Raw genomic sequence first — 26,026 nt, forward strand, 5'->3', positions numbered from 1 at the left:
ACTCTGGATAATGTCTCTTAGAGGCTGACTAACCACTTTAGGCCTTTTCTGGTTAGGGGGATCTCGGAAGTTGATGTGGACAATTGGTGGTAGGAGGCCTATGGTTCTCTGACAGCCATGTGCTAAGAGACACAAGTAACTAAGGGGAGCGTGAGTGTTTGTGGTCAGCACCTCTGAGGTGTTCCTTGTGTACCGGTCACATAGGCTACACTTGAAAGAACATTAGAGAACTTGTCATTTTTGAGATAGTCTTGTATAGAGTAGACTGGCCTGAACTCACAATCCCCCTGCCTCAGCCTCCCTAATGCTAGGCTTACTGGGATAGCTTTCCATTCCCTATGTTAAACAGTGCAGTACTGGTTCTGCACCCTTAGCAGGGACCATAGACACTTTAAAACTCCCTTTGAGGTACTGGTCTGAGCCTAGGGTGTCATGCATGAACTCCGTTGAGTTATACCCACAGCCTACAAAGCCATTTTCTCTTCACTCATGGGTGGTTACAAAGATCACACAATGTAAGTAAAAGCCACTTAAAGTTGTAAAATGCTTTTCAGAGATAGGTGGCTTTTATATTTGCTATGAATAATTTGTGTTTAGCTTATGAGCAAACCACTTTTATAAGAGGGTAATATTTGCACCAGATATGGGAGATAACTGTTTCAGGTATTTATAAGGCCAACATTAGGTGGGCAAAGAAATGAACCTTATAAAATGAACATTATAAACCAGTTTGGAGAATTAGTGCTTCGTCATTAAAGGAATGAAGAACAAACAACGGTTCCCATTTAACGCCTGCTAAATTATCTTTAAGGCTTTCAGTTCATTCATGATGCCTTGGGGAAAGTGGTGTCCATGCAGTACTCAGAGCCGTCCCTTACACAGCTCCTTAGACTGCTGTTGACAAGTGCACGGCACTGCATTATTTACCTTGATGTGAATCATAAACTATATGTGAAGATGCTGACTACCGTACAAATTGGTACTGTTTATATATCCTCCTGTGAGTAGTGACTAAGTACAATGAATTTAATAAATGAACACCACACCATTGAATATAAGATGGTGACAAACACTAGAGATAAAATGCTTATGATTCAAAAAACAAAGGGGGGGGGAGGGGGGAGAGGGAGGGAGAGGCAGTAGCATTCCCAGGCTGCTGACCAACCAGTCTAGTTGAATCTGGTGAGCTCAAGGTCAACTGAAACTCCCTGTCTCAAAAAGAAAAGTGAAGAGTGACTGAGAGAGGCACCTGGTGTCCACCATTGGTTTCAACACTCATTTGTGCCTGCCCATACACTTACACATACAAAAATCAAATTCTCTTAAAGCTTTTTTTTTTGGCCTCTGCTAGGGATTGAGCCAACCAAGGTCCTGCACATGCTAGGCAAGTGATGATCTACTGAGCTCTCCCTCTGATCTTTAAAAATGTCTCCAATAAGGAAATAGGATGAGATACTGCAGTGAGTGTAAGTTGTACCTGCTCTGTGTCAGGTTCCCAGAAGTCTGTCCTGCCAGTCCTGACCTGTCTCAGCAGTCTCAGGGAGAGATTTGTGCTTGTATGTAAGGTCTTAAATTTTACTTAAGAGTCTTATGGCAACTCTTAATAGGAGTAATGCAAGACTTGAACATAATAGATGAGCTCTCTAGGCTTGCAGGGAAAGGCTTTCCACTGGGCTGGTAAGATCAAATAGGTCATTAAGTGTGTTTGCATTTGTATTGTTCTCTTGTACCCTGAGACCCAGGAAGAGAAGTAGAAGGGAGAAGATGGGGGAATTTACTGGAACATGAAGGCATTCAAAAACAAAACAAAGACCCAGCATGTATTCATCAGACTAAATTAATTAAAATAATTAATCAGATTGTACCTGTATTTTTTTTTCTAGCTTCACAAAATTCTAGGAGATAAGGTGAACAATACGGCTGTGATTGAGAAGCAAGTTCTAGAACTGTGGGACAGACTGTATCACTCTTGGTTTGTTAAGGTAAGTTCTTTTAGGTTAAGTTTCCATAGTAACTAGTCAAGCCATTTTGCTTTACAGGGTGATTAAGTCTATAGGACTTGGTTAAATTTGGAGTTTCACTTCACTTTCCAGCAGCAAGAACTTAAGCCTTTGGTCAGTGTCAGCTTCCATTGGTGGTAAGTTTCTTTGGTAGACCCGTTAATTTCTGAGGTATCTATTCCATCTTTTGCTCATAGTGTTGCATCTTCCTCTACAGTATCTGAGTGCAATGCAGATGGATAAGTCACATCTGTCTGTGGTGATGGTGATTGAACCTGGCATTATGTTTTAATAAGCACAAAGTCTATCACTGAGCTGTAATACTCCAAGCTTCTACAAGCCACAATTGTGGTATTTTTCTAATAGCTACATTAAATAACTAAACATAGACAAGAATATTAAATAACTAAAAATGGATGAGGCTAATTTTAATAATATATTTTGTTTAATTCAGTGTTCCCACTGTCATTTCAGTATATACCTTATAAAAACAAATTCAATATACAACTAAGTCTTTGAACTCTATCAAGTGTGGTTTGCCCCAGTAGCACAGCTTAGATTTAGTGTGAGCCATATTTTAAGTGTTCAGTAGCCACTTGTGGTTAGTGGCTATTGTTTGGAACTGGTGAATTCTAGACATTGAAAACCTTTCTTTTTGAAGACACAGAAAAAGATCTAAACTTTAGAAACTTTCCTTTACAGTCAGCTTTTTTGTGTTGCTCATGCTTCTATACTCTTACTTTGGAATTTATGGTAGAACAAGTAGAGCCTTCACTATGTGTAAACAGTAGACTCTGCTGAGCCGGCTGTCTCTACATGCCATGGCTGCTGAGCCACTGAGAGCATGGTGTATAAACAGTGGGGGCAGAGCTGCTGGGTTTTCCCAGGGTTAACTTGAAGAGAGGAAGAAGCTGCCAGATTAGGGTGCCTGCATTTGAGTTTCTTGCTTAGAGACATATTCTGCATTGTGTGGTCTTTCCTGAGATGAGTTGAGGGAATAATACTGACTTTCATGGATAAGACTTGAGACTTAAAGCTAGCAGTGGTATGTGAGCTAAAGCAGTTCATTCTGTCTGAGGAGCTAAGCAATTAGAAAGGTCTCATTAGTGTTTTGTGTTTACTCTGGATCTTCTTAACTTGTAACTTTTCTTGTCACTCACCCTGTTTGAGCCCCATTTTTTGTTGGAGTGCCAGAGTCTCGAGGACAGATCTGTACACGGGAAACTGCGGTGGTCTCCTCTCCCTCTCACATGTAGCAGACATGAGCTTCTGCGCTCAGGGGGAAGAAAAGACAGGCACACAAAATGTTAACTTGCCTCTGAATTTTAACTTTATTTTGTCTGTTCATTTCCCTTTCAAATTCAGTGCATCCTGCTCATGTAAATTTTTTCCAGACAGATACAGATTAGACCCCACACCCCTTCTTGGCTCTTTGTTAGTCTCTTCTTTCTCTGCTTTTACATTATTATGTTGTGTAGATAAAGGAGAAAGAGGAAAGGTAGGAAATCAAGAAAAGGTAGAGGTGCTGAGGAAGTGAAGGTTTACATGCACTCTCTGGGTGCAGTGCACAGAGGGGTATTGTGAGTTCCTAACTGTTTAGGAGGGAAGCAATTGTGTCACCCTAGACACAGTACCTGGAATGTGAATGCAGAAGTACTGGGCTACCAGTCTTTAGATGGAACTCTTCCTTAGTATCTTAAATTTGCAAGGATTTTCATAGTTGAATACTTACTGAATTATTATAAGCAGGTGTAAAACAAAAGAGGCATTTATCCTTTGGACGTGTTAAAATGATTTCACATGTCACTGGCCTTGTTCCATAGAACGTGACACACTCTGGAAGGCACAAAGGGCACAAGATGCATGTGAGTCGTCAGAACAGCTGGCTGGGAGATATTTTGGACTGGCAAGATATTGCCTCCTTTGTTCATGAGAACATCGAGACTTTTCTTTCGGTAAGATGTAGCAGTTACTGTTGGTTGAACTAAACTTGGATATGAGAACAGAAGGAATCCAGCTTTTGCTACCTCAGTGTCTTCAGCTACCCTGTTTTTAGTACCATGGAATGTGTAGGCTTTGTTTAAACCAGAAAGCTGTCCAGAAGCTGGGTCTTGAGGTCTGGCTCCCCTGGTGTTTTCCAGGTGGGGTGAGAACACTTGAGAAATGCTGATTCCTGAAGCACATGAACAAGCCTGTGGGCTCAGGGTCTTAGATAAGGATGTCATTATCCCTCAGGGTCACCAGAGTGCCCTAAGCTGGACATTACAGACCAGATTTTCTGGTTGGTAAAGCCCTTGATATGTGGCAGTATGGGTGGAGTTACATTATAGGAACAAGTGAAAGGCTGTGGCTGCTGGCTTCCCACTGACTCCATCTGCCTTGCATCCTTACGCCACCCACTATTGAACCTTAATCACCACCTTCATTCCCCAGAGCCACTTTGTCAGGTGTCTTGGCATGTGACTTCACAGAAAAGATTTTTCTTGTGAATAAACATGAGATTCTCATCAAATTAACATGAGTTGAAACTCACAGTACTAAGTTTTAAGGAATTTAAGCTGAGTGAATCCAGGAGCATAGTTGAAAGCCACCTGTGTGAGGCTGGGGACTAGCTGTCTGCTTCTGGACAGCCTTCGTTGGTGTTTGCCTCTGGATTGCCAAAGTGATGTTTATCATGCTCTTTCTTGTTTTGCCATTTTAGATATTATCTTTTGGCTTCCAAATATGGAAGATGAAGGTAAAGCTGTGACTTTCTTCCAAGCCTTCAGTGCTCTCTTGACACTGTTGGGTTTCTCACCTCTCTCACCCTCAGCCATCTCCCTCACTCAGTGCTTCCTTTACTCTTAGCTGAGGTGCTGCCACAATCTGAAATGAAATCTGAAAAGTGATGGTTTTCATTTTTTATGTTCTAATTAACAGCTTACTTACTTAATAGGGGCTCACTATGTTTCCCAGGCTGTCTGTGAACTCATGGCTTCAAGCAATCCTCCTGCCTTAGTCTCCCAAGCACTTTATATTACAGGCACTTGACAGTGTACCCAACTATTTGTTTTGATAATCCTTTCCCTCTGCTTTCATTAACCCAGTGGTTCTCGAGGATTTTAATGTGCATGTTTATCTAGTCACTAAAAAAATTTTCATAACATGAACACACTTCAAGGTGTTAAAAATACTATTTTCTGGGACTGAGGAAATGACTTAGTTGAAAAAGTCTTTGCTATACAATCATGAGGACCTGAATTCAGACTCTCAACACATAATGTAAAAGTCAGAAGTGATGGCATACACCTGTAACCCCACTGCTGAGCAGATGTTGGGTGGGATGCAGAGACAGGCAGCTCATCTGGCCCTGTTGGACAGCCAGTCTGTCTGATGGCTGTGTTCCAGGTGCAGTAAGAAGCCTTGTCTTAAAAACTGATGTAGAGAGTGAATGAGGAAGACATCTGAAGTCGACCTCTGGCCTCCATTCTCATGCATACACAGGCACATGTGTCCCACACATGTATGTGCACACACACAAATACCTAGTTTATATCATGCTAGATGTTTTGCAGATGTTTTCTAATTTAACTCTCCTCAAGTTCCTTAGAGAACTAATAAAATTGTTCTTGTTTTAGTAACAGACTCAATGTATTAAAGCAGTTTGTTTGAGAAACTGGGTTCTTATAGAGCATGCATTATCTTCTAGAACATGTTTCCTTCTCAGGAGAGCTCTGGATCTCTTTGTTTCACACTTTTCTGTCTTTGTTTCTTTTCTTTGCTTTATTTGTCTCTTGTTCTGACTTTGTGAGGCATGGTCTTCTTTGTAGGCCTGGCTGGCCTCAAGTTCAAGGTACCTTCCTGTGCCTCCCGGAGCGCTAGGATCAAAGGTTTGCTCCACACACCAGCTTGGGTTTTCTCTAATCTTTTGGCAGGTTCCTCAGCTCTCCCCCGGGTGTTTCAGAAGACATGGAGCTTTTCCTACACTCAGACTCTTCACCCTTATTTGCTGCTTGAGTATATTTTACCTTTTTCAGTATTGATGTTCAGTCTTTCTGAGTGAATGTAATTTTAAAGATTTTTTTTTTGTACTTATGATTGTTTTCCTGTATGCATGTATTCAGTGCTTGCAGTGGCCAGAAGAGGGCATCAGATCCTTTGGAACTGCTGTTACAGATGGTTCTGAGCCACTATGTGGATGCTGTGAATGGAAACTGGCTCCTGTGTAAGAGCAGCCAGCGCTGTTAACTGCTGTGCCATTTCTCCATGTTCCCTGACTAGATTTTAAGTTCTTTATTACTACTTTAGGATATAGCCTGGTGTTAGATTGTCACCTAATACAAAGAGGCACCTTATAGCTTCTCTTTGTTATTTTTGTACTTAAAAGAACAGTGGCAGAGCCGACCGAAGTGGTATACTGAGACCTCTTTGTCCAATTTCTTTCCTATAAGACTGGAGCAGGAAAATGAACCAGAAAAGGTCAGTGGAGCGTATAGCCAGCATTTCTAGGCTTCTAGTCTGACAGGGAAGTAACTCTATCTTTGTAGGAGAGAGGTGTATTTGTATTTTGACACCTGCATTCCTGCACTGTTGTGTTTTTGTGCTTCGTGGGTTCCATAGAATGATTCTCAGAAGTATCCAAGAAGCCAAGTGAGTGACTAAGGGTGATTGGATGGTAGTGGGCTCGGAAGGGAAGCAGCAAAGCAGGAGGATGCTGAGGCTGCTTGTTCCTTCTAACTGCCTTCTGTGACCAAGTTGCTTAACTGCTTGTGAGTCTCCTCTGGGCTTACATTTCATGGCCAGGGACTCTGTTTGAGGCTTTGGTTATGTTGCCACTGTTGATTAAATTAATGCCAGCCCTGGTTCATGTTTGCCATTTTTGAGTTGGGATGCATTTTTACCTCTACAAATCTGTTGCATTTTTGAGTTTCTGTTGCATTTTTGAGTTTCCTGGGCTTTCTTACTGATACTGCCTTTACTGATGCCCTTCTTTCTAAGCCTGGTGATTAAACTAAAACTCTACTCTGATGATTGAGTTAACATTTCAGAACTATCCTCTCTGTTGTCTCTAGTTGATCTCTTTTCAAGTAAAAAGGGTTACTTTGTTGTTGTTGGAGACTTCCAGTCTATAATTGCTGTATTCTGGTAATTGCTTAAGAGTTTCAGGAGGGTGTTTTCTATTTGTGTGACTCAGAAACTATGTAAATTTTTATTAAAAATTCCAGAGTGACTGAGGCCCCAAAAGTATGCTTGCCAAATTACAAATACAGGCATTGTCTCCTAGAATCAGTGGCTTTGTTCATTCATTCTTTATCCCACAAGGTCAAACAGTTAATCGTGCATATTTTTGTAGGCATAGTGAAGCATTTTCAAGATTTTTTTGTAAGGAGTTTTTGTAAATGAAGCCCGCCTGTTGAATTCTCTTATAAAGACTAAGCTGAGATTTGCAAGACATTCTGAAGGCAATAGAATGTCCCTTATAAATAGTGTACTTGAGGTGGAAAAGGAATGGCCAGCTCTTGCATAAACTGCATGTCATAACATGAGCATGTGACTGGACCAGATCTACTGTCTTAGAAAGGCACCAAAGAGAACTGCAGATATCAGGGTTCTGGTCCTAGCTGCAGCAACCTCTGTGACTGAGCTCTACAAAGCCGTCCACATTGCTTCCGTTCATGGGAATATTCAGTAGCTGGGGCAAGATTTGCTTCGTGTTTACATTAGGAGGCACCCACTTGGGAAGAACAGAATAGACACTAAAGGAGTTTTAGTTGATGAAGAAATGAAAATGGAGACATGAGAAGACATTGACATCTTCCTTTGTTCATATTTTACAGCTAGTGTGCAAAACCATCTTAATAACTGCTTCTCATGAGTTTGTAGGTGATAGACCAACTGAGTGAGTAATCTTAGTCTATCCCAGGGAAAGCTCTGTCATTGATCCTTGCCTCTTCATTATTTTCATTGTGATTTCAAGACTTTGGAATAATACATTATATTTATAGTAGAATCTGAGTTAGAGATGGAAGGGTAGAGGATAGTTGGCTAATCTAATGAGTGACCTACATTTATAGCCCTCCAAAATAAATAGATCCACAGAGTATGTGCTCACATATTCTTCTGTAGAATGAATATATATATATATATACATATATATATATATATATACTGTTTTTATAGTTAAAATTCACAGAATATATAAAAATTCTGTGTTTTAAAAACAGCATAATAGAAGCTGGGCCTGGTTGTGCACACCTTTAATCCCAACGTTAAAGGGATTAATGGGAGGCAGAAGCAAGTAGATCTCTGTAAGTTCGAGGCCAGCCTGGTCTATAAAGGGAGTTCCAGGGTAGCCAGGGCTGCTACACAGAGAAACTCTGTTTTAGAAACCAAACTAACCAAATAAAACCAGTGTAATAGAATGAAAGGTCTATGATAGTTGCCGTACTATTTTAAGTGTTATTTGGAGTGGAGTCATTATAACTTCTTAGCCATTTCATTACTATTGAACATGGATGTTTCTGGATGTTTTTTCTGCTCTTAAAGTAGGCAACAGTTTTTACCTTTTCCACTATGGCTACTAAGACAGTGCCCTAAAATCATACTGTGTGGCTATAGCTGCCCTCTTTATGAGGATTAGTGTTGACCGTAACTGTCCCTCCATCAGATCCTGGAGTCTCTGTGGATCGTTATGAGCCGGAACGTGAGCCTGCTGTTTACCACAGTCACCACCCTGCTGACCATTCTCTTCTACAGTGGCACCGCCCTTCTCAACTTTGTGCTTTCTCTGGTATGTACATTTAGAGAGTGCACATTGTATTTCTTTATATATTACAGCATTTCCTGGGCTCTGTTTTTGCACTTGCACATGTATATCCTCTATAGGTTCATAAATGTGATTTTTAGGAGATCCTGTCCTTTGTTTTGCAGATAATTTTCCTGACCACACTGTTTTATCTGTTAAGTTCCAGTGATGAGTACTACAAGCCAGTGAAGTGGGTGATAAGCCTGACACCACTCTCTCAGCCAGGCCCTTCTTCTAACATTATCGGCCAGTCTGTGGAAGAGGCTATCAGGTAGGGACAAGGGTTATGCTGTTCTTACTAGCTTCCCGTGGCATCCCAGTTACCTTCCTTGTATTTTATAGAAACATTCAGTGTTGAACTAGCGAAGGATGTCAGAAGGAAGAAGGTCCTAGAAGCAGAGCACATGCTTTGAGGAAAAGTTCCCAGGAGTTTGCCACTCTGGTCTGCAGCTGTGATTTACAAAGACATGATATGTGTTTACAGATTGGCTTTTAGCTGGGTTTCCATCACCTTGGCATTTGCTCAGGAGAACTCCCCCTTTCACCACATTTTCTTTATCTTCTCAGGGACCTTCTCTAGTTTCAGGGGCTCCAGGCTGGATCTGGGCTAGGGGTCGATGACCCTCCTGTTTCTTCTCTCTTGTTATGTTTAAGCTGTCCTCTGCAGGATAAGATATTGGAAATATAGTGTTATTGGAAATACAATAGTTATCATCAAGTCTGTTCTTTGTATCTAGACATAATTTTTCATGACGCATACCTCTTGAGTTCTTGTATTGCAAACTTAATTTCTGACTGAGATTCTTCCACTTTTACATCCCTCGGGTTTCTTGGCTCTTTTTTTGCTCTTTTTGGGAGGGTTTGGTCATTTGCAGCCTAGGCCCCTCAGCGCCTTCCTTGTCCTATGTCTCATTGCTTAGTAAGAGGATGCTATAGTCTTGTTTTTGTGGATACTTAACTATCAGAGTAAATAGTTGTGGCACCCATTAGATCACTCTTTTCTAGGAGTAGACAAACAATTATGAAGACTGCTGTATACTGAGGAAATGCTCAGTGACATCAAATGGTTAGCTAAGTGGTCTTAAACCCAGTTACATAGTGGATTATTAGGCATTTCTGTTTTCACATACTTCTAAAAATGTATCATTGTTTGGAACTAGTCATCTACAGATCCCTTGAACTGACCCAACAATTGTCGGAGGTATGTATAGTGTGAAGTGCCATCAGCTCTTCTCCCCAGTCCTACTCAGGAAGCTTGGGTAATGTCTTTATTAATACCCTCTTTGATTTAATTGGGTATCATTTGGCATTTTGAAAAAATTTTTTTACGTGTGTGTGGAGCCATCATATAATGATTCCAGTTTGGGAGTGTATTATCTAACACAACAACTTTCAAAGTGATTGTTGGTGAGAAATTATTTTAACATCCCTTCCAAGTCTGTTTAACCTCTGGCATTCTTACTGGATAAATAAAATGATGAAAATTGCAACAATAGGTTATCTTTTATCTGCTTTTAAAAAAGTCTTATGTAAGTACTGTTCCCCTAGAAGGAAAAGGAAAAGAAAACAAAACATAAAATCCCTCTCTTCCCAATAGCATAAAAGTAGCCTTGGAGAGGCTGGCAGCCATCCTCCTGTCAGTCTGGCTGAGGCTTGCTGTAGGGACGACAGGTGCATCTCCCTTGCCTGGGGAGATGCTTTAAAGGCCAGTACTGCTCCAGCTTTCCACCAGAGCCCCTTTCTCATACAAACTGCTCCTGTGATACAGCTCTGGAGTGTTCCTACTGTGCTTCCTAGAGGGAGGACTTTCTGACTGATATCAAGGGGGCTTTTATATAAGATTCTCCTGAACCCTCCCTACCCCTATCTCTCCTTCCCTCCCTCTCTCCCTCCCCCTCCCTCATCTCCCTCCTTCCATCTCCCTCCCTCTCCCCCACCCCCAATCTTGCTTTGTCACCCAGGCCAGTTTTGAACTAGATATCTCCTATCTCTATTTTCTGAATACTAGGATTGCATACTATCATGCTAGGCTTTATCATTTAATACAGGGGGAAAGTTTAATCTTAGCACTATAGTCCTGTTGGATCTGAAGGCTGATGGGTGCGTTTGGATGGCCATTTTCAACTGTGATGGACTTTTGCATTCTGCAGCCCTGTGTGCTGTTCCTTTATAAGCTTATAATAAATACTTAATATGTTTGAGTTTTGTGTGGTCTCCTTTCAGGAGGAAAGTGCCAGAGGGCTGTGTCTAAGAGTCTAAGTAAGAATTTTCATCCTGAAGGATTATGTTCAAGTGGGAATATGATTCTTTGTGGATGAAGATTAATAGGAAGAATAGACAATTACAAAACCTGCAGTTCATTCTCTGTAAATGCTCAGTGACACCAGTTTTATAAATACGTCATTATTTATCAGTATATGGTCAACTTAAAAATCATTAAATTAATTTTATATGATACTTTAATGAGTTCCAAGAGATTGAGAGTTAGTTGCATGGCAATACAGAAGTGTGTGCCCTGAAGATTTGCCTCTGAGCTGTGGATTTCCTTTGTGATCACAGTGGCCTTGAAATTTTGAACGTTATTTTAATTCTAAGTTCATGTTATTCTACATGGGAGTACATTTGTCATTGAGTTTCCATCGCGTCTGTCTGTCTCAGGATTTTGAGTTAGTGGCATGCCTCCTGGATCCCCAACCATGGTCCTCCCTCAGCAGCATGCTGCCTCCTGAATGCACACATCACACCCTTCTCCCCGAGGCTCCCATTCTGCTTGCTCTGGTGGAGATATTGCACATTACTAAGTTGCATGTTGTCACGGCCTCAATGCAATTTAGTGTGTGTGATATTTTCACATGAGTGCATGCACACGGGTTTGGCTCTTGCTTGCTGGGATTACAGCTTTTCCATGCTGGAGGGTAGAACTGGTGCTGAGTTACATGTGAGAATGTATGTATGTAAGATTTGGTTCAGAGAATGAACATGTTCTACTTCTTCATCCCAATTCTGAAGAAAGTAAAAGTGTTTTAGTTATTTTTAAAAAGTTAGGGTTGCTTAAGTAAATGAATGTTTTCAATTTCAAATTTGAGTAAATTGTTGACTGAACAAAGTTCTTAGAGATTTAAAGGTGTAAGTAATACTTGTTTAAAGTAAAATGTGCAATAATGAATATAAAGATCTCTGTCTGTCTATCTATCTATCTATCTATCTATCTATCTATCTATCTATCTATCTATCTATGAGACAGGGTTTCTCTGTGTAGCCCTGGCTGTCCTTGTCCTTGAACTCCCTCTGTAGAAAAGGCTGTAAATGCCATTTTTAATATAAATTTAAATAGTAAATTAATACGGTGGCTGAATCTCTTTATCCTAGCTAGTTCCCAATAATAACACAGAGACACCAAAATTTATTTTTAAGCTTCACCTCGATATCTGGCTATCCCCAGTCAAGAATCACAATAATACTTGAAATTATGCTTTCCATGTTTCTGTTGAACTCTCAAGAACTTTCTTCCTTCTACCGTGTGTGTGTGTGTGTGTGTGTGTGTCTGTCTGTCTGTCTGTCTGACCGACCTTCCCTTGGAATGCTGCCCTATTCTGTTTTATGCCCAGCCATTAGGTGATCAGCATTTATTTACAAGGCAGTGAATAGTAAGAATTGTTTACACAAACGTGAAACAGTAGATTGCTGACACAAGCATTGCAATGCTGTGTCTGTATTGAAACAAGATATGAGGGCAGAGAAAGAGCATTTGACTAACACAAGGTGTGATTTGGATATGCTTGGCCCAGGGAGTGCCTCTATTAGGAGGTATGGTCTTGTTGGAGTAGGTGTGGCCTTGTTGGAGGAAGGGCATCACTGTGGGGGTGGGCTTTTTAGCCACATGGGAGACAGTCTTCTGTTTGCCTTTAGAATAAGATATAGAATTCCTCCAGTGCTTTGACTGCTTGGACACTACCATGCTTCCCACCATGATGATAATGGACTGAACCTCTGAACCTGTAAGCCAGCCCCAGTTAAATATTTTTTTTTCTATAAGTGTTGCATTGGTCATGGTGTCTCTTCATAGCATTGAAAACCCTAAGATACAAGGATAATCTTTACATCTTACACAAAAACATGTCTACACCAGGCTGACCTTGAACTAAGGAGACTCACCTATCTCTGCTTCCCAAGTGCTGGGATTAAAGGCATGTGCCACCACCACCCAGCATAAAGGTGTGGTTTTTTTTTTTTTTTTTTTTTTTCAAGTGTTTTTGAGCTGGATGTAGTAACATATGTCTATAATCCTAGCACTTGGGAGGCTGAGGCAGGAAGATTGCTGTAAGTTCTAGGCCAGTTTGAACTACATAGAGAGTTTAAGGTTAGTTTGATCCCCAATAATGTAGGATATTATTTTTATTTGTTTGAGATGTCCTACCATTGTAATAAAGAGATAGAATTTCGTATGCATACTTTGGGAAATTAACTGGAATAAATAATGCCTTTTAACTGAGTGATTAAAGATTAGTGTGATGTAATTGAATGTTTATTGTTTTAAAGAAAATAGCCTTAAACTTTGTCTTATATGTAGTTTTTCATTGTGATACTTGCTACATTTGTTTTATTAAACTTAAAAGGTTTTGGTACAGATGTTTACTATCATCTATAGTTGAAACCTTTTTCTAAGCATCTATCATTCATGATCACTAAGCATTGCTAAGGACACAAAATATATATTAATAAGTATTAGTGATATAAAAGTTCTGAATGAATGTATGTCACTCCTGCCAGAGTGGAGGGAGGTATCACTCAGGTGGCATCCAGAGTTGGGTGCTTCTGTCTGAGTATCAGCTTTTCCCTGTGTAAGCTCTACTTCTCTGTACTGCTTAGCATTGGGTACCAGTGCACAGCCATGACCTTGCCTCTTACACTAGAAACCTGTTGTTGCTGGATTTCTGTGCATTGACTGTGTAGCTGAGGCAGGTGAACCAGGAGAGGGGTAAAGGAGATGAGATGTAAGAGAGGTTAGGTGTACAAGTGACACTAGAAGATATTAGGCATTTGCTTCCAGATTGCTGTCCTAGAATAGATACTGCATAAAGTAAGACATAGGATGTTTTTTATTTCCCTCCTGCCTCTAAAGTGTATGTTTATCCTGTAGTTTATCAAGTGTGCAATGGCATTACCTCTTAAATAGAATTGTATATATTTTGCTAGAAATACATTAGTGATCATCTGAGTTGTTGGAAAATGGAGTCTGATAGACTACCTACATTCAAGATTGACACAAACCTTCAATTTGTTAAAACTAGAATTTCTGCACAGTATATGAATTTGAAGGAACCAGTGGTACACCTGTGATCAAGGAAGCTGGCACTATCTCTAGTCAGAATGCTACACACTGTCTGTTGCTGCTCATGTTCCCTCTCCATTAATGGTAGCCGTTGTCTCCTGGGGAAAGGATAGTCTGGTGCTCATCCTCTTTGATCTTTAGAGAGGAAGGGTGGAAGTAATGTACAGAAATGTGAGGTTGGTGGGGTTTGGTTTTGGACTCGACTCATTTTTTATTTCTTTTCTTCTGGAGACTTGTCTGTCTTGTGGTGCTGTGTCCTCCAAGTGCACAGCCTTTCTGAGCTGTGGCTTGTCCTTCTCCTTTTACAACTTGCTTCTGCTTTCATTTTATCCAAAGCAAGTTGAGGGATTGAGGTTGCCTAGTTTGTTTCTTCTTCAGTTTAGAAAAACTGTGAGTCCCCACTGATCAGGAGTGGGAGAGGACTCACAGAGGACACATGGTTGTGTGAGTGAGGCTTGAAGCACACTCCTTTAGTGCCACTCACTACAGAGATTCTAGCTCATTAGAGGAAAGGCGCAGAGGAAAGGCTCACTGTGCACTTTTATTCTACAGCAGTGTGTGTATACATGGAACATAGCTGAATTGGAACACTGTATCCTGTTTTTGAGGAGCAAGTTAGATAGAGGAGCCTGAGCTGTAGTGTCTGTGTCTGTGTGTGTGTGTGGGGGGGGGGGGGTCGGCAAGCTGCAGGGTTATCTGTTAAGTCTGAAGGAGGGAAGTGGTCTTGTTAGAAAGGGCACTTCAGTGGTTATTGTCAGTTTCTTCTTTCTTCAGTAGATGGACTATCAGAAAAGGGGAGAAGAGCTTCCAGCATATTCTGAATCTGATTCTTGTCAATTGCTGAGTGTTAGGAAAACCTAGAGACACAAAGAACTAATTTCCATAATGTCTGAAACATCATGGAGGGACAAAATGGTACTAGAAAGTTGAGCACAAGTAATAGCTCTCCCCTCAAGTGAAAGTGATCATGTTTGAAAGGAAACTGGGTAGCACATGACTATTAGGATAGTGACCATAATGCAGACTTTGTTTCCATCTTTACAGGGGGTGTTTGTTCATGGTGAGCAGATTAGAAGGAAATGCCTGTTGGTACTGTGACATCACAGAGCACAGATGCTATCTATATAGCTATGGTTAGAAAATGCCACAAGTCTGAGTCTAGCAATTTTTGAAAGAGATTGGATGAAGTATAGCATTCTTTTTTCCTTGATAGCAAGGCTGGAATGTACACACTGTGTTTGGCTATCCAAAAAATATGTGGATTAATTGGCACTAGGGAGAGAATGGAATGATTTTCATTGTAACCTTTGTTCTTGCAATGATAATACTAATTTCTGCTAGCCTGCTTAACTGTCTTGTGCACGATTGTGTGCAGTTCATTGGTTAGTGCCAGATAAACGTTTCTTTGACTAGCAGTGCAATTATAATCAAGCAGTCTGTGTGTGTGTGTGTGTGTGTGTGTGTGTGTGTGTGTGTGTTGCCTTCACATGCTCTTCACAAGTTCTATTCCCTTGTGTTTTATGAAACGTGCTTTATCATACAGTAAATGTCCACATGGAGCTCAGGTCTGTGCATTTTGCTTTCTAGACTGTGGTCTGGTCATTGGCGGGTACTGTAGTGGTTTAATTATACATGCATTATGATTGTGATTGAACCCAGGGCCTCATGTGCTAGGTGAGTGTTCTACCCCTGAGCTATATGCCCAGTTCTTAGTTTCTGAATCTGGGAGATGGGTGAGTGTAAGTTCAGCATTACAGGATCTTGTTCATATATAAATTTACAATTTAAATAATAATAAAGTTGTATTAGCTTCCTGTTGGTAGTATGCCAAACTATCATGAACTTAGTACTTTAAAAAAATACTTTTTCTAGCTTGAGAGGTCAGAAGTCAATATAAAGATATGAGCAGGGCTGCAGTCTTTCTGGTTGATGATGGGGAGATGTGAGGGCATTAAAACATCCTCTCTTGTAGTACATTTTTAGAAGGTGCTGCTCTGCATTTTGCTGATGCTCATATGATAGGTCATGAGCAATGCAGTCCAGGCAGTAGATCATCATCTTCCCTCAGTGGGTTGCATGAATGTACTTGGTAACCATGGACATTGTGTAGTGTAGATACTCGGGGTCCACCAATTAGCTAAAAGTTGCTGTAGTGACTCTTACGGACAATCTCAGTTCAGGGTGGAAAGAAAGGCTGTGCTCACCCCAGACGTGGTCTGTTTTGCAGTGGGCTGGTCATCTGCAGGGAGCCTCACTTGAGTTAATTTATTATATCCTTGGTGTCAATTTACCTTTACTATGAAAAACTTGTAAATAAGATCAGGCTAATGCAAGCCACCTTTTCACACTAGACAAATTCCCTGAGCCACTCCTCACCCTAGTAGTTAATATGGTTATTCCTCCTCCCCAGCTTCTGTGCCCAGTGGTTTCTGAGGAGGCTGCACTCTGGTGATTTTCTCCTAATGTAGAAGGGATTCCATACCCTCTTTGGCTGATGTGGTGTAGTCCTCAGGTGTCCGAGAACCGTCAGCTTCCCCTTCCTTTCCATGCTTGCCCTTTGAGGGTGTCCTGTCCCTTCCTCTAATTCGACTGCTGCACCTTAAGCTACTAAGCCTTGCCACTTGTCTCAGCCTCCTCCCCGATGTTTCCAGCATTCTTACTTGCATTTTCCAGGCCAGACATTCTCCCTTTCTTTAGTCTCTGCTTATCCATGTTTCCCTGTCATTTGTTTTTCTTGGACTTTTCAGTTCTCTTGTTTCCTATGGGGTATCTATCTCCTCTCCTTTCTGTCTTTTTGATATATTTAAATCTGGGTCCATGTTGTGAGAGTCACATGACCCATTCTTGAGTGACACCATTGGTAAAGGTAGCAAAGGTTTTGCAGATGGGGAGGTATTAACACCACGTGTCAGAGTACTATTGCATGACAGTCACTTGACTACAGATCTGGGAGCTTCCCTCCTGGGAATCTTTGCAGAAAGCCTGTGTGCTTCTGTGTGCCATGTCACTTTGCTGTCACTGTCCTCTCTTGTAGTGACAGCTTCACCTTCTTGTGACTGTCTGCCCCTACATAGCCCTGGCCTCTGTGCTTCTGTGGTTCCTGGGGTTACTTGGGGCCTTTTTCACACAGGGCTGCCTTAATATCTTTCAACAGAGAAGTGCCACAACAAGATATAGCCTGTTTTTACTCCTTGTATTTTCCTGCTTGGTTTGACTCTGCAGTTAATAACCATTCATGTCCCCAGATGACTTGCATTATTTGATACCAAAAGTTACTTTGTAGTCTTGGTTGCATAAAGAAATGTATGAAAATCTTGTTAAAAATAAAAATTGACAGAGTATGAGTTAGATTATTTTTCACTCTTCTCTGGCTTTTCCCTTTCCCTTCTGTTTTCTTTCCACCCTTATTTCTCTTTCCTTCTGTGCTGGGGCTTGAACCCAGGACTTGGAATGTGCTACTAAACCTTGCTCTACCACTGAGCTATACTCCCTACCTCACTTGTTCTTTTTGAAATGTGGACTGGATGCAGGCTAGGTCTTTTAGAACTTAATTCTTACTTTAGACATAGAGAATATAATTTTTACCCAGGAAATAGCTATTTTAGAAGTGGAAAGTTGGGGCCTAGCTTAGTTAAGTGCTTGCATAATACACAAGGCCCTGAATATGATTCCCTCTGACCCCAGCCCCCACTCAGAGAGGAGAAAATTGGTGGGTAAGTTCAGTGATATGTTGTTTTAGGAGGTTTCGAGTTACTGTCTCATCAGAGAGAAGTGAATTTGCAGCTTAGTATATGGGCTTTAGTATTTTAATACAGTAAATAGCATTTTCAGAGAAATGAGACCTGTTGCCAGATTTGGAATAAAGTGACTAGAAACCCAAAGGTGATGATTTTTCTGAACTGTATTATGATACTGGGACTATTTATCTTTTCTTTTCTCTCTGGGTTTTTTAGAGGAGTATTCGATGCTTCCCTCAAAATGGCTGGCTTCTATGGATTGTACACCTGGCTGACTCACACTATATTTGGCATCAATATCGTCTTCATACCATCAGGTAACAACTATATACAGAACTTCCTGGCTGTCTAGTTGAGGAAAGTTAGACCTTACAATAGAGCTGCCTTCTTCCTCAGAATAAGGTCTCTAGGATAAGGTCTCTAGGTCAGCAATGTGCTTGTATTTTGCTGTATCCTCGGTATCTAGAACCACACCCATCACATAAAAGTCATTTCCAAGTGTTTGTTGAATGAACAAATGTCCTAATATTTTGTATAACATTGGGCACACAGTTGGTACTCAACAAATTAATGAGCAGGGAGTGAGCAGTTTATCGTCTGTTAGCTTTGTCCCATGAGGGATGCCATCTCAGAGGCAGGATGAGTGTGTCTGAGCAGATTTAAGCACTTGGGCCTATTGTGATCTGTTCTGAGATGTAGCACCTTCCTTCTGCAAGCTGCACATAGGCTGATGACAAGCTTGCGATTTTTCCTTGTTGGTTCAGAACCTCCATCCACTTTTTTATATTTTGTCATTGTTTCTCTAAATATCCCCCTCCTTCCACACTCTCTGCTGTTACTCATCAGCTTCATTCTTCCTCCTTCCTTGTGTTCCCACATTCAGGCTTGCTTTTCCCGACTCAGCTGTAGTAGGTAGCCCACCTTCTGATTGTCTTATTCCCTGTAAGTAGCCCACACTCTGACTTGTACCCCGAGACCACACAAAGCTGTTGTATAATGTTAAGGCAGGCAGGAAAGGCATGTATAGACAAAAGCCAGTTTTCAAGGTCACCCAAATGGTTAATGGTTGGACCAGAACAAGAATCCACATCTGTGTGGCTCTTAGTCTGAAGGGCTCGAAAGAGGAGAGAGCCTGGACTGCTTTGGAACAGGTGAACTTGAAGTCTTCCTACTTAGAGGACTTTTATTTGTTTCTATCTAGTATGTTTAATTTTTTAGTGGCAAAGTAAAGAATAAGAATTCAACCCAAGGGGAGGCGAGAGTGGGTGGGTGGGTGAGCACCCTCATAGAAGCAGTGGGAGGGAGGATGGGATATAGGGAGTTTCCAGAGGGTAAACTAGGAAAGGAGATAACGCTTGAAATGTAAATAAATAAAATATCCAATTAAAAAAAATCCAACCCAAGATGTAGATTGATTTGTGGGTTAGGACATTTTGGTGAATGTTCTACAGTTATATTTATGGAACTAGATTTTAGCCATAGGGCAATAGAATTTAACACTTAAAAAACGACATAAACCAGGGACTGAAGAGATGGCTCGGCATTTAAGAGCACTGGCTGCTCTTTGAGAGGACCTGGGTTCAATTCCCAACACTCAAATCGCAGCGCACAACTGTCTAACTCCAGTTTCAGGGGATCTGATACCCTCACACGTACAACAACAATGCACTAAATAAATAAATATTTAAAAGAAAAAAAACACAAATTCATAAGCTAGACAAAATAGAGAAGTTTTAGTAACAGCTTTTAAGCAGAAAGCTCAGACAGGCTCTACCAGTCCTCTAAAATTGGAGCCTGCTTTGGCTTACTTGTTTGGGTGGATTTTAAGAAGATTATTTTTATTTTATGTGTGTGGGTGTTGGGTACATGTATGTATGTATTTGTACCACATGTGAGCAGTACCTGCCGAGACTTGAAGAGTATGTCAGATCCCGGGATCTGGAATTACACATGATTGTGAGTGGCATGTGGGTGCCAGGATTCAAACCCGTGCCTGCCCACTGGAGCCATCTCTCCAGCTGCAGTGGCTGGGTGACTTAAAGAGGGAGGGTAGTCCTTGGGCTCTGCTGCTTTGTTACTGTTGCCAGGAACTTTGATTGCTTTTCTTTTAACTCTTTTAGCTTTGGCAGCAATCCTTGGAGCTGTGCCATTTCTGGGGACATACTGGGCAGCAGTACCTGCAGTTCTAGACCTGTGGCTGACACAGGGGCTAGGATGTAAGGCCATCTTGCTCCTGGTCTTTCATCTCTTGCCAACATACTTTGTAGACACTGCAATCTACTCTGACATATCAGGGTAAGTGGTCTTGAGTTCTTGCTCAGTCTTAGGGCGATTGCTTTAGGGAAAGAGTACTGGGAAAAAGTTTCAGTTGGGTAGCCTTTTGTGATCCTTTCACAGTGAAATTCAGATGTAGAATTACATTGTTGTGGTAAGGTTATGATCGTAATTATGTAAGCATAAAATCCAAAATTTAAGACCAAAATTATACATAATTCTGTTCTGAGTTTTGTGACATTTAGCCTAGGAAAGAAGTATTACTAGCTATATCTAAAATATTTTAAGTACAATAAAGAGTTAGTGACTATTTCAGTGCTGCTTTGCATTTGGAGAAAAGGTTATACAATTGGGTGTCTACAGATTCCAGTGTAAGGTGAATCTTAGCAAGGGTTAATGTCTGCACTCTTCAGATAGTATGTATGGCTCATGATGAACACCATTTAAGTTTTAACTCATCAAACTTAGAGGCTCTAATAAAGACCTGTTTTTCCTAGGTTTTGATACCTGTGTAGAGATTGCATCAGGTTCTCAATTTATTATCTTCATTATTGTGATCATTATTGTTTATTATGATAATTGTATTTGTCACTGTGTAGCTCAGATAAGACCTCCTAATTCATAGTCTTACTGTCTCAGCTTCCTAAGTACTGTCATTCCAGGTGGGGCTCAAACTGGCCTCATTCAGTGTGCTGTCAGTAAATAGCAGGTACAGAGGGGTTAGGTTAGGACATGAGGAAGAGGATTTTTTTTTTAAAGACATACCAAGCATGGTGGAACACACCTTTGAGCTCTAGAGAAGCAGAAGCTGGTGGAAGATCTCTGAGTTCAAAGCCAGCCTGGGCTACATAGGCAGTTCTTGGCCAGCTTGGGCTGCATAGTGACTTGACAGTCTGCTTCAAAAACAAAACAAAAAACCCAAACCTAAAGGCCTAATGGACAGAGCCTCTGCTTCTAAAAACAGTCTTCAGCTATTTTAAGTTTTCTAAAATTAAGTTATATGGTAATTTATTTTCTCTCAAGTTAAAGTTATAAAATATTGAACCAGCGTACAGTGAAACAGGCAATTTCCAGTCCATCCTATAGAGGAATTTATATGCCCTCAGCTGGAGAGAGAAAAGTAAAATTGCCAAAGTATCACTTGTGGTCTGTGATTCCTGCATGCATTAATCAGAGACAAGAGGATTGCAGGGATGGAGAGATGGCTCAGTGGTTAAGGACACCCACTGTTCTTCCAGAGGTCCTGAGTTCAATTCCCAGCAACCACATGGTGGCTCACAACCATGTAATAGGATCTGATGCTCTTTTCTGGTGGGTCTGAAGACAGCTCTAGTGAACTTATATAAATAAAATAAATCTTTTTTAAAAAAGGATTGCCAGTTGGAGGCCCACTTGAACTCCGTAGCAGCATCCTGTCTCAGACACAGAGCATGGAACTGGAGAACCACCTCTGTGGTTAAGATTGCGTAGTATTCTTTCAAAGAACCTGAGTTTGGTTCCCAGCACCTACATTGGGCAGCTCACAAGTGTCTGTAACTGTAGTTCCAGGGAATCCAAGATCCTCTTCTGGCATGGAGTCATACAAATACATGCACATACACAAAAATAAAACTTAAATAACCCCCCACCAAAAAAAAAAAATAACAAAAAACCCAAACTCAAAGCCTGGCTTAGTGGTGAACACTGTAATCTCAGCATTTGAGCAGGCATAGGCAGGGGACTAACCTAGTTCAAAGCCATTTGCTTTACATACAAGCTGCAGGCCAGTTAGGGCAACAGGGAAACCCTGCCTCAGAACAGCCAACCACAGACCTGGTACTGTGATCAATTGATGGTTTAACAACTGAGGTTTAAACAGTATATGATTTACACTTAAATGCTCTGTGTATTTAAACTTTGCTGTAAATTTTTTATATTAAGGGTTATAGTTATAATTTAAGACTTATAAGTCCTCCTTTCACCACGTTAAACATTAAGAATTTCTGGCAACAATTTTCTCCAAACATCATTTAGGGAAAGTACTTCACTGCTATAAATCTTTTTGGAAGAAGAGAAGTAAATTGTGAACATTGTGTTTTTATTTCCTGAAGGCTGACTTACTGCTGTGTGTTTGTAAACTGCTATATATTCCAAAATCCTTTTTGTGTATTTAATTATTTACCTTGATGAAAACATTTCACTCATCTGTGTTATTTAAAAACTAGAAACAGATTGTGACTGTTTCTTTGTCCCTGTTGCGTCAGTGTTGAGAACTTATCTATATTGTGTTGCTATATCTGTCTCCATCCTGGTTGTGTCAGCATTGCCGTCATAGGCTATGTGGTAGTCATGAATCCTATAAAAGTCTGTGCTTTGTTGACAGATGTCTTCCATATACAGCCTGTTATTACACCTGTGGTAGTTATATTTTAGAAGGTTGCCGAAGGTCAAAACTGAACAAAAGGAATATTGCTATTAATATTTTATAAAACTGTAATTGTTGATTTATTAAAGAAACCATACCTGCTAATTGCACTCACTATTATTCTTAGAGGAAGTAAACTTAGCAGGTATCTTAGGTAACCAGTCTTCAGCCAGCAGTAATCTTCATCCCATGTGGGATGGCTTCCTGATACAGACTACCTGATGGCAACATGCATTTATTCTTTCAGTTGCTAGTCCTGTGAAAAGAGGAAGAGACCACTCGTACATATGCGAGAAAAATCTTTCTCAATAATACTATATGCTCTTGATTCTACATTGTTGTAATCTAAAGAAAGCTAGTAGTGGAGTAAAGCCTTAAATCTCAGAGAACCATCATTGTGTTAGAAAGTATTTGGGGTTTCTCCAAAGCTGGTATTCATTGGAAATCATGTGTACTGGTGTGCTTTTTGTTCCAGAGGAGGCCACCCCTACCTGACCGGCTTAGCAGTGGCTGGTGGAGCCTACTACCTTGGCCTGGAAGGAGCAATCATTGGGCCTATACTTCTCTGCATACTTGTCGTTGCTTCCAATATCTATAGTGCCATGCTAGTGAGTCCTACGAACTCAATGCCCACACCAAATCAGACCCCATGGCCTGCTCAGACTCAGCGGTGAGTTTAGCAGCATGATGGTAACCACGTGTAGACACAGACTGCCGTATCTCTGTTTTCAATGAATAGCTACATCTGGGACTTACCAGGTTGAATGTCTCAAGCACTCATTATCCATGCAAATTATTTCCACTAGTTCTCAAAGTTTCCAGTACATTCTTTCCATCAGATACTCTGCCTATTGATATCCTGACTGCAGTCATTTCAGAATAGCTTTAAACATGGTCTAAAATGTACTACTCTCCTGAGGCAGGCCTGCTCTTGCTCCGTCAGTGTGTTTGCCTGACCTTATCACTGTTTTTTCACTTATTCTTTTCATTGTCTCAATGTACCAGCCTCATTTTTTAGTGTAGTAGTAAAAGGTATCAGGTAGTTGCTATTTTATGGCTATTAAAAGGCAAGATTCTGTTATCTGGTGTGTACATTATGGTGGTTGTGAATTATATTTCACTCACTTGAATACCTAGAAGTGGAATGTTTTCTCTGTGTTAGATTTAATGTTAAAAACTTACAAAATAATATAAGTGTGTTGGCTCATGCCTATAACCCCAACACTTGAGCCAGAGGCAGGAGAATCAACAGCTTGGGCAACATAGACTGTCCCAGACTCAAACAAGTAAAACCTTATAAAATGGGTTTTCTGTGTAAATTGTACAGACGTGCATACAGCCTAGAAACAAACAGCAACAGTTTCAGAATAAATAGATCTAACCTTCTAGAGACTTTATTATGTTGCCCAGCTTCTCATCAGTGGGCAAGCACTGAGTTCTGTGTCATATATTCTTGTGTACTTTGAGTCACTGAGAAGTTAGTTGGTCTGACAGTCCATTTACACTTCTATATTTCTGTGTTTCCGTCATCTATCTACCTACCTACTTACCTACCTACCTACCTACCTACTTATCTCATGTATTATGTCTTAAACTCAGTTTTCCCTTCCATACTTTTATTTTTCTAGGTAAAATTTAAAGTGTGGTGTTGCTCTTTTTTTGTCTTAAATATCATGTCTTTTGAATTGATTGAAGTAGCTTCTGAGTTAGAGGCTGTTGCTCAGAGACACATAGATGGTAGTATCTTCATATTTTGTTTTTTATATTTTTATTGAGACAGGATTTCACTGTGTCATTGTGTAGCCCTGGCTAGCTTGGAATTTGGAGATCCACCTTCCTCTGCCTCCAAATTTAAGAACCAGAGCTGTGTGTCTCCACACACTCATTTAGTGATGGCTAAGAAAGTCAGTTTTCTCAGGAAGAATAGAGCAGAGGGATGTAGGTGACTGACAGAGGCTTCACCAACTGGGGCTGTTATCACAAGGACTAGCTCTTTCCCTCCCCTCCCTTCTTCCCTTTCTTGAGGCAGTCTTCCTGTGGAGCCCAGGCCAGCTGGATTTACAGTCCACTCTGTAGCTTCCTGAGTACAGTGTGTACTGCTACCATGTCCATTTGCTTTTCCTCTTCATGGCAGGTGCTTGGGTACCTGCATAGCGAAAGAATAGTTCTTTTAGGCTACTAAAGAGAATGACAGAGTTTCTTAATGTTTTGTTGTTATGGGGGGAGGGTTGTAATGATTTTTAATATATAAACCAAAATTCACTGAAAGATGAAGCCAAGGAAACCTATGTATAGAGACAAGAGAAGACAAGAGCAGGACGTTGCATCATCAGGTTGTTTTAGGCTTCTCCTAATAATGGCTTGGTGTTCCTGCTTTTCAGAGGTGGCTAAGTCTGAGTGGTTGCCTGTTGGATTCACTCACCGAACCCCAGCTGTGGTACTCTGGGCCAAAAGGAAATGTGTGTTTTATCCACCACTCCTTTAGTGAGCAATTTTAAGCACTGTTTAAGTTTTTGTTTTTTTATTTTTGAGGCACAGTCTCTCTCTGTAGTCCCAACTCACCTGGAACTCACTGAGGTTCTCAACCTTCAGAGTTCTAGGAGTAAAAGGCATGTACCAGGCCTGGCTTTGCTGGTGTTCATTACTGTTCTGAACCTATTAGTATTTTCCAGGATGCTTAGGTGACGTAGTTTACAGATGTTAAGTTGCCCTGACCTGTTTTAACTAATGCTTCTAGCCAACTTTGCCTGTCTTCAAAAGTGAAAACACAGCTCAGACAACACTGAGAAATAGTTACATAAATAGATCCTTGCAGTGGTGGTTCTGACAGGTGCAGAGTAAGTCTTTTGCCCCCCAGTTCCCATGCATTCATGCACTCACATTTGGCCCTGGTTAGATGGGTTGTTAGAACTAACTATGGGGGCTTGAAGCTGGGGCTCTGCCAAGTACAGTGCTCAGAAATGGGGACAGTGTCACTGCTGAGAAATAATAGACACATAGATGAACATCTTCATTTGTTTTATTTAATTTTTTCAAAAGATAACACAAGTATTTAAGGAAACTTGGGTTTCATTGTTCAGATCTGTCAGCATGTGTTTTTATATTCCTGGGGTATTTAGTCAGGTAATACAAAAACCCTTTCAAAGCTTTGTTTCTCCATATCTGCTTTTGAAAGTAGAGCCTTACCAGTCCTCTTGTTCTGAAGGCTGGGAGGGAGACTTTGGTCGCAGTCTCTGAGAGAGCCTCCAGACACGTGAGCATATGTGAGTGCCGTATCTCTTCTGCAACATTTGCCCGTGTTCCTCTTGACCCTGAGGGACTTTGTATATTGTATTGTAAGGTTAGGCTTCCATTTATTTTTGCCTTTTCTAATCTTGTGTGTCTGTATGGACTGAAAATGCTCAAGACAAATGGAATGGAGGGGGTGGCAGGATTTGGAACTGCTTTTGAAGTTAGATTTGCCTTCTAAGCTGTTAAGGAAAAGCCTTGTGCTGT

At 40.8% G+C, this 26,026-nt stretch overlaps 1 protein-coding gene across 10 annotated transcripts in view; it reads left to right on the top strand.

Moving 5' to 3' along the window:
• Positions 1-26,026, top strand: part of Tmem245 (transmembrane protein 245) — an 82,740-nt gene that overhangs the window by 41,521 nt on the left and 15,193 nt on the right. For 5 of the 10 annotated variants that reach the window (XM_076934937.1, XM_076934938.1, XM_076934940.1 and 2 more), the window contains 8 exons: positions 1,884-1,982; positions 3,824-3,955; positions 4,702-4,737; positions 8,647-8,769; positions 8,910-9,055; positions 18,070-18,170; positions 19,974-20,148; positions 23,007-23,201. In XM_076934937.1, the coding sequence (XP_076791052.1) occupies positions 1,884-1,982; positions 3,824-3,955; positions 4,702-4,737; positions 8,647-8,769; positions 8,910-9,055; positions 18,070-18,170; positions 19,974-20,148; positions 23,007-23,201 (1,007 nt within the window). The remainder of the gene's footprint in view (positions 1-1,883; positions 1,983-3,823; positions 3,956-4,701; positions 4,738-8,646; positions 8,770-8,909; positions 9,056-18,069; positions 18,171-19,973; positions 20,149-23,006; positions 23,202-26,026) is intronic. The other 5 variants (XM_034502074.2, XM_034502075.2, XM_076934941.1 and 2 more) reach the window with 2 other exon arrangements.

The sequence above is a fragment of the Arvicanthis niloticus genome, chromosome 5 (genome assembly GCF_011762505.2).
Source record: "Arvicanthis niloticus isolate mArvNil1 chromosome 5, mArvNil1.pat.X, whole genome shotgun sequence".
NCBI lineage: Eukaryota > Metazoa > Chordata > Mammalia > Rodentia > Muridae > Arvicanthis > Arvicanthis niloticus.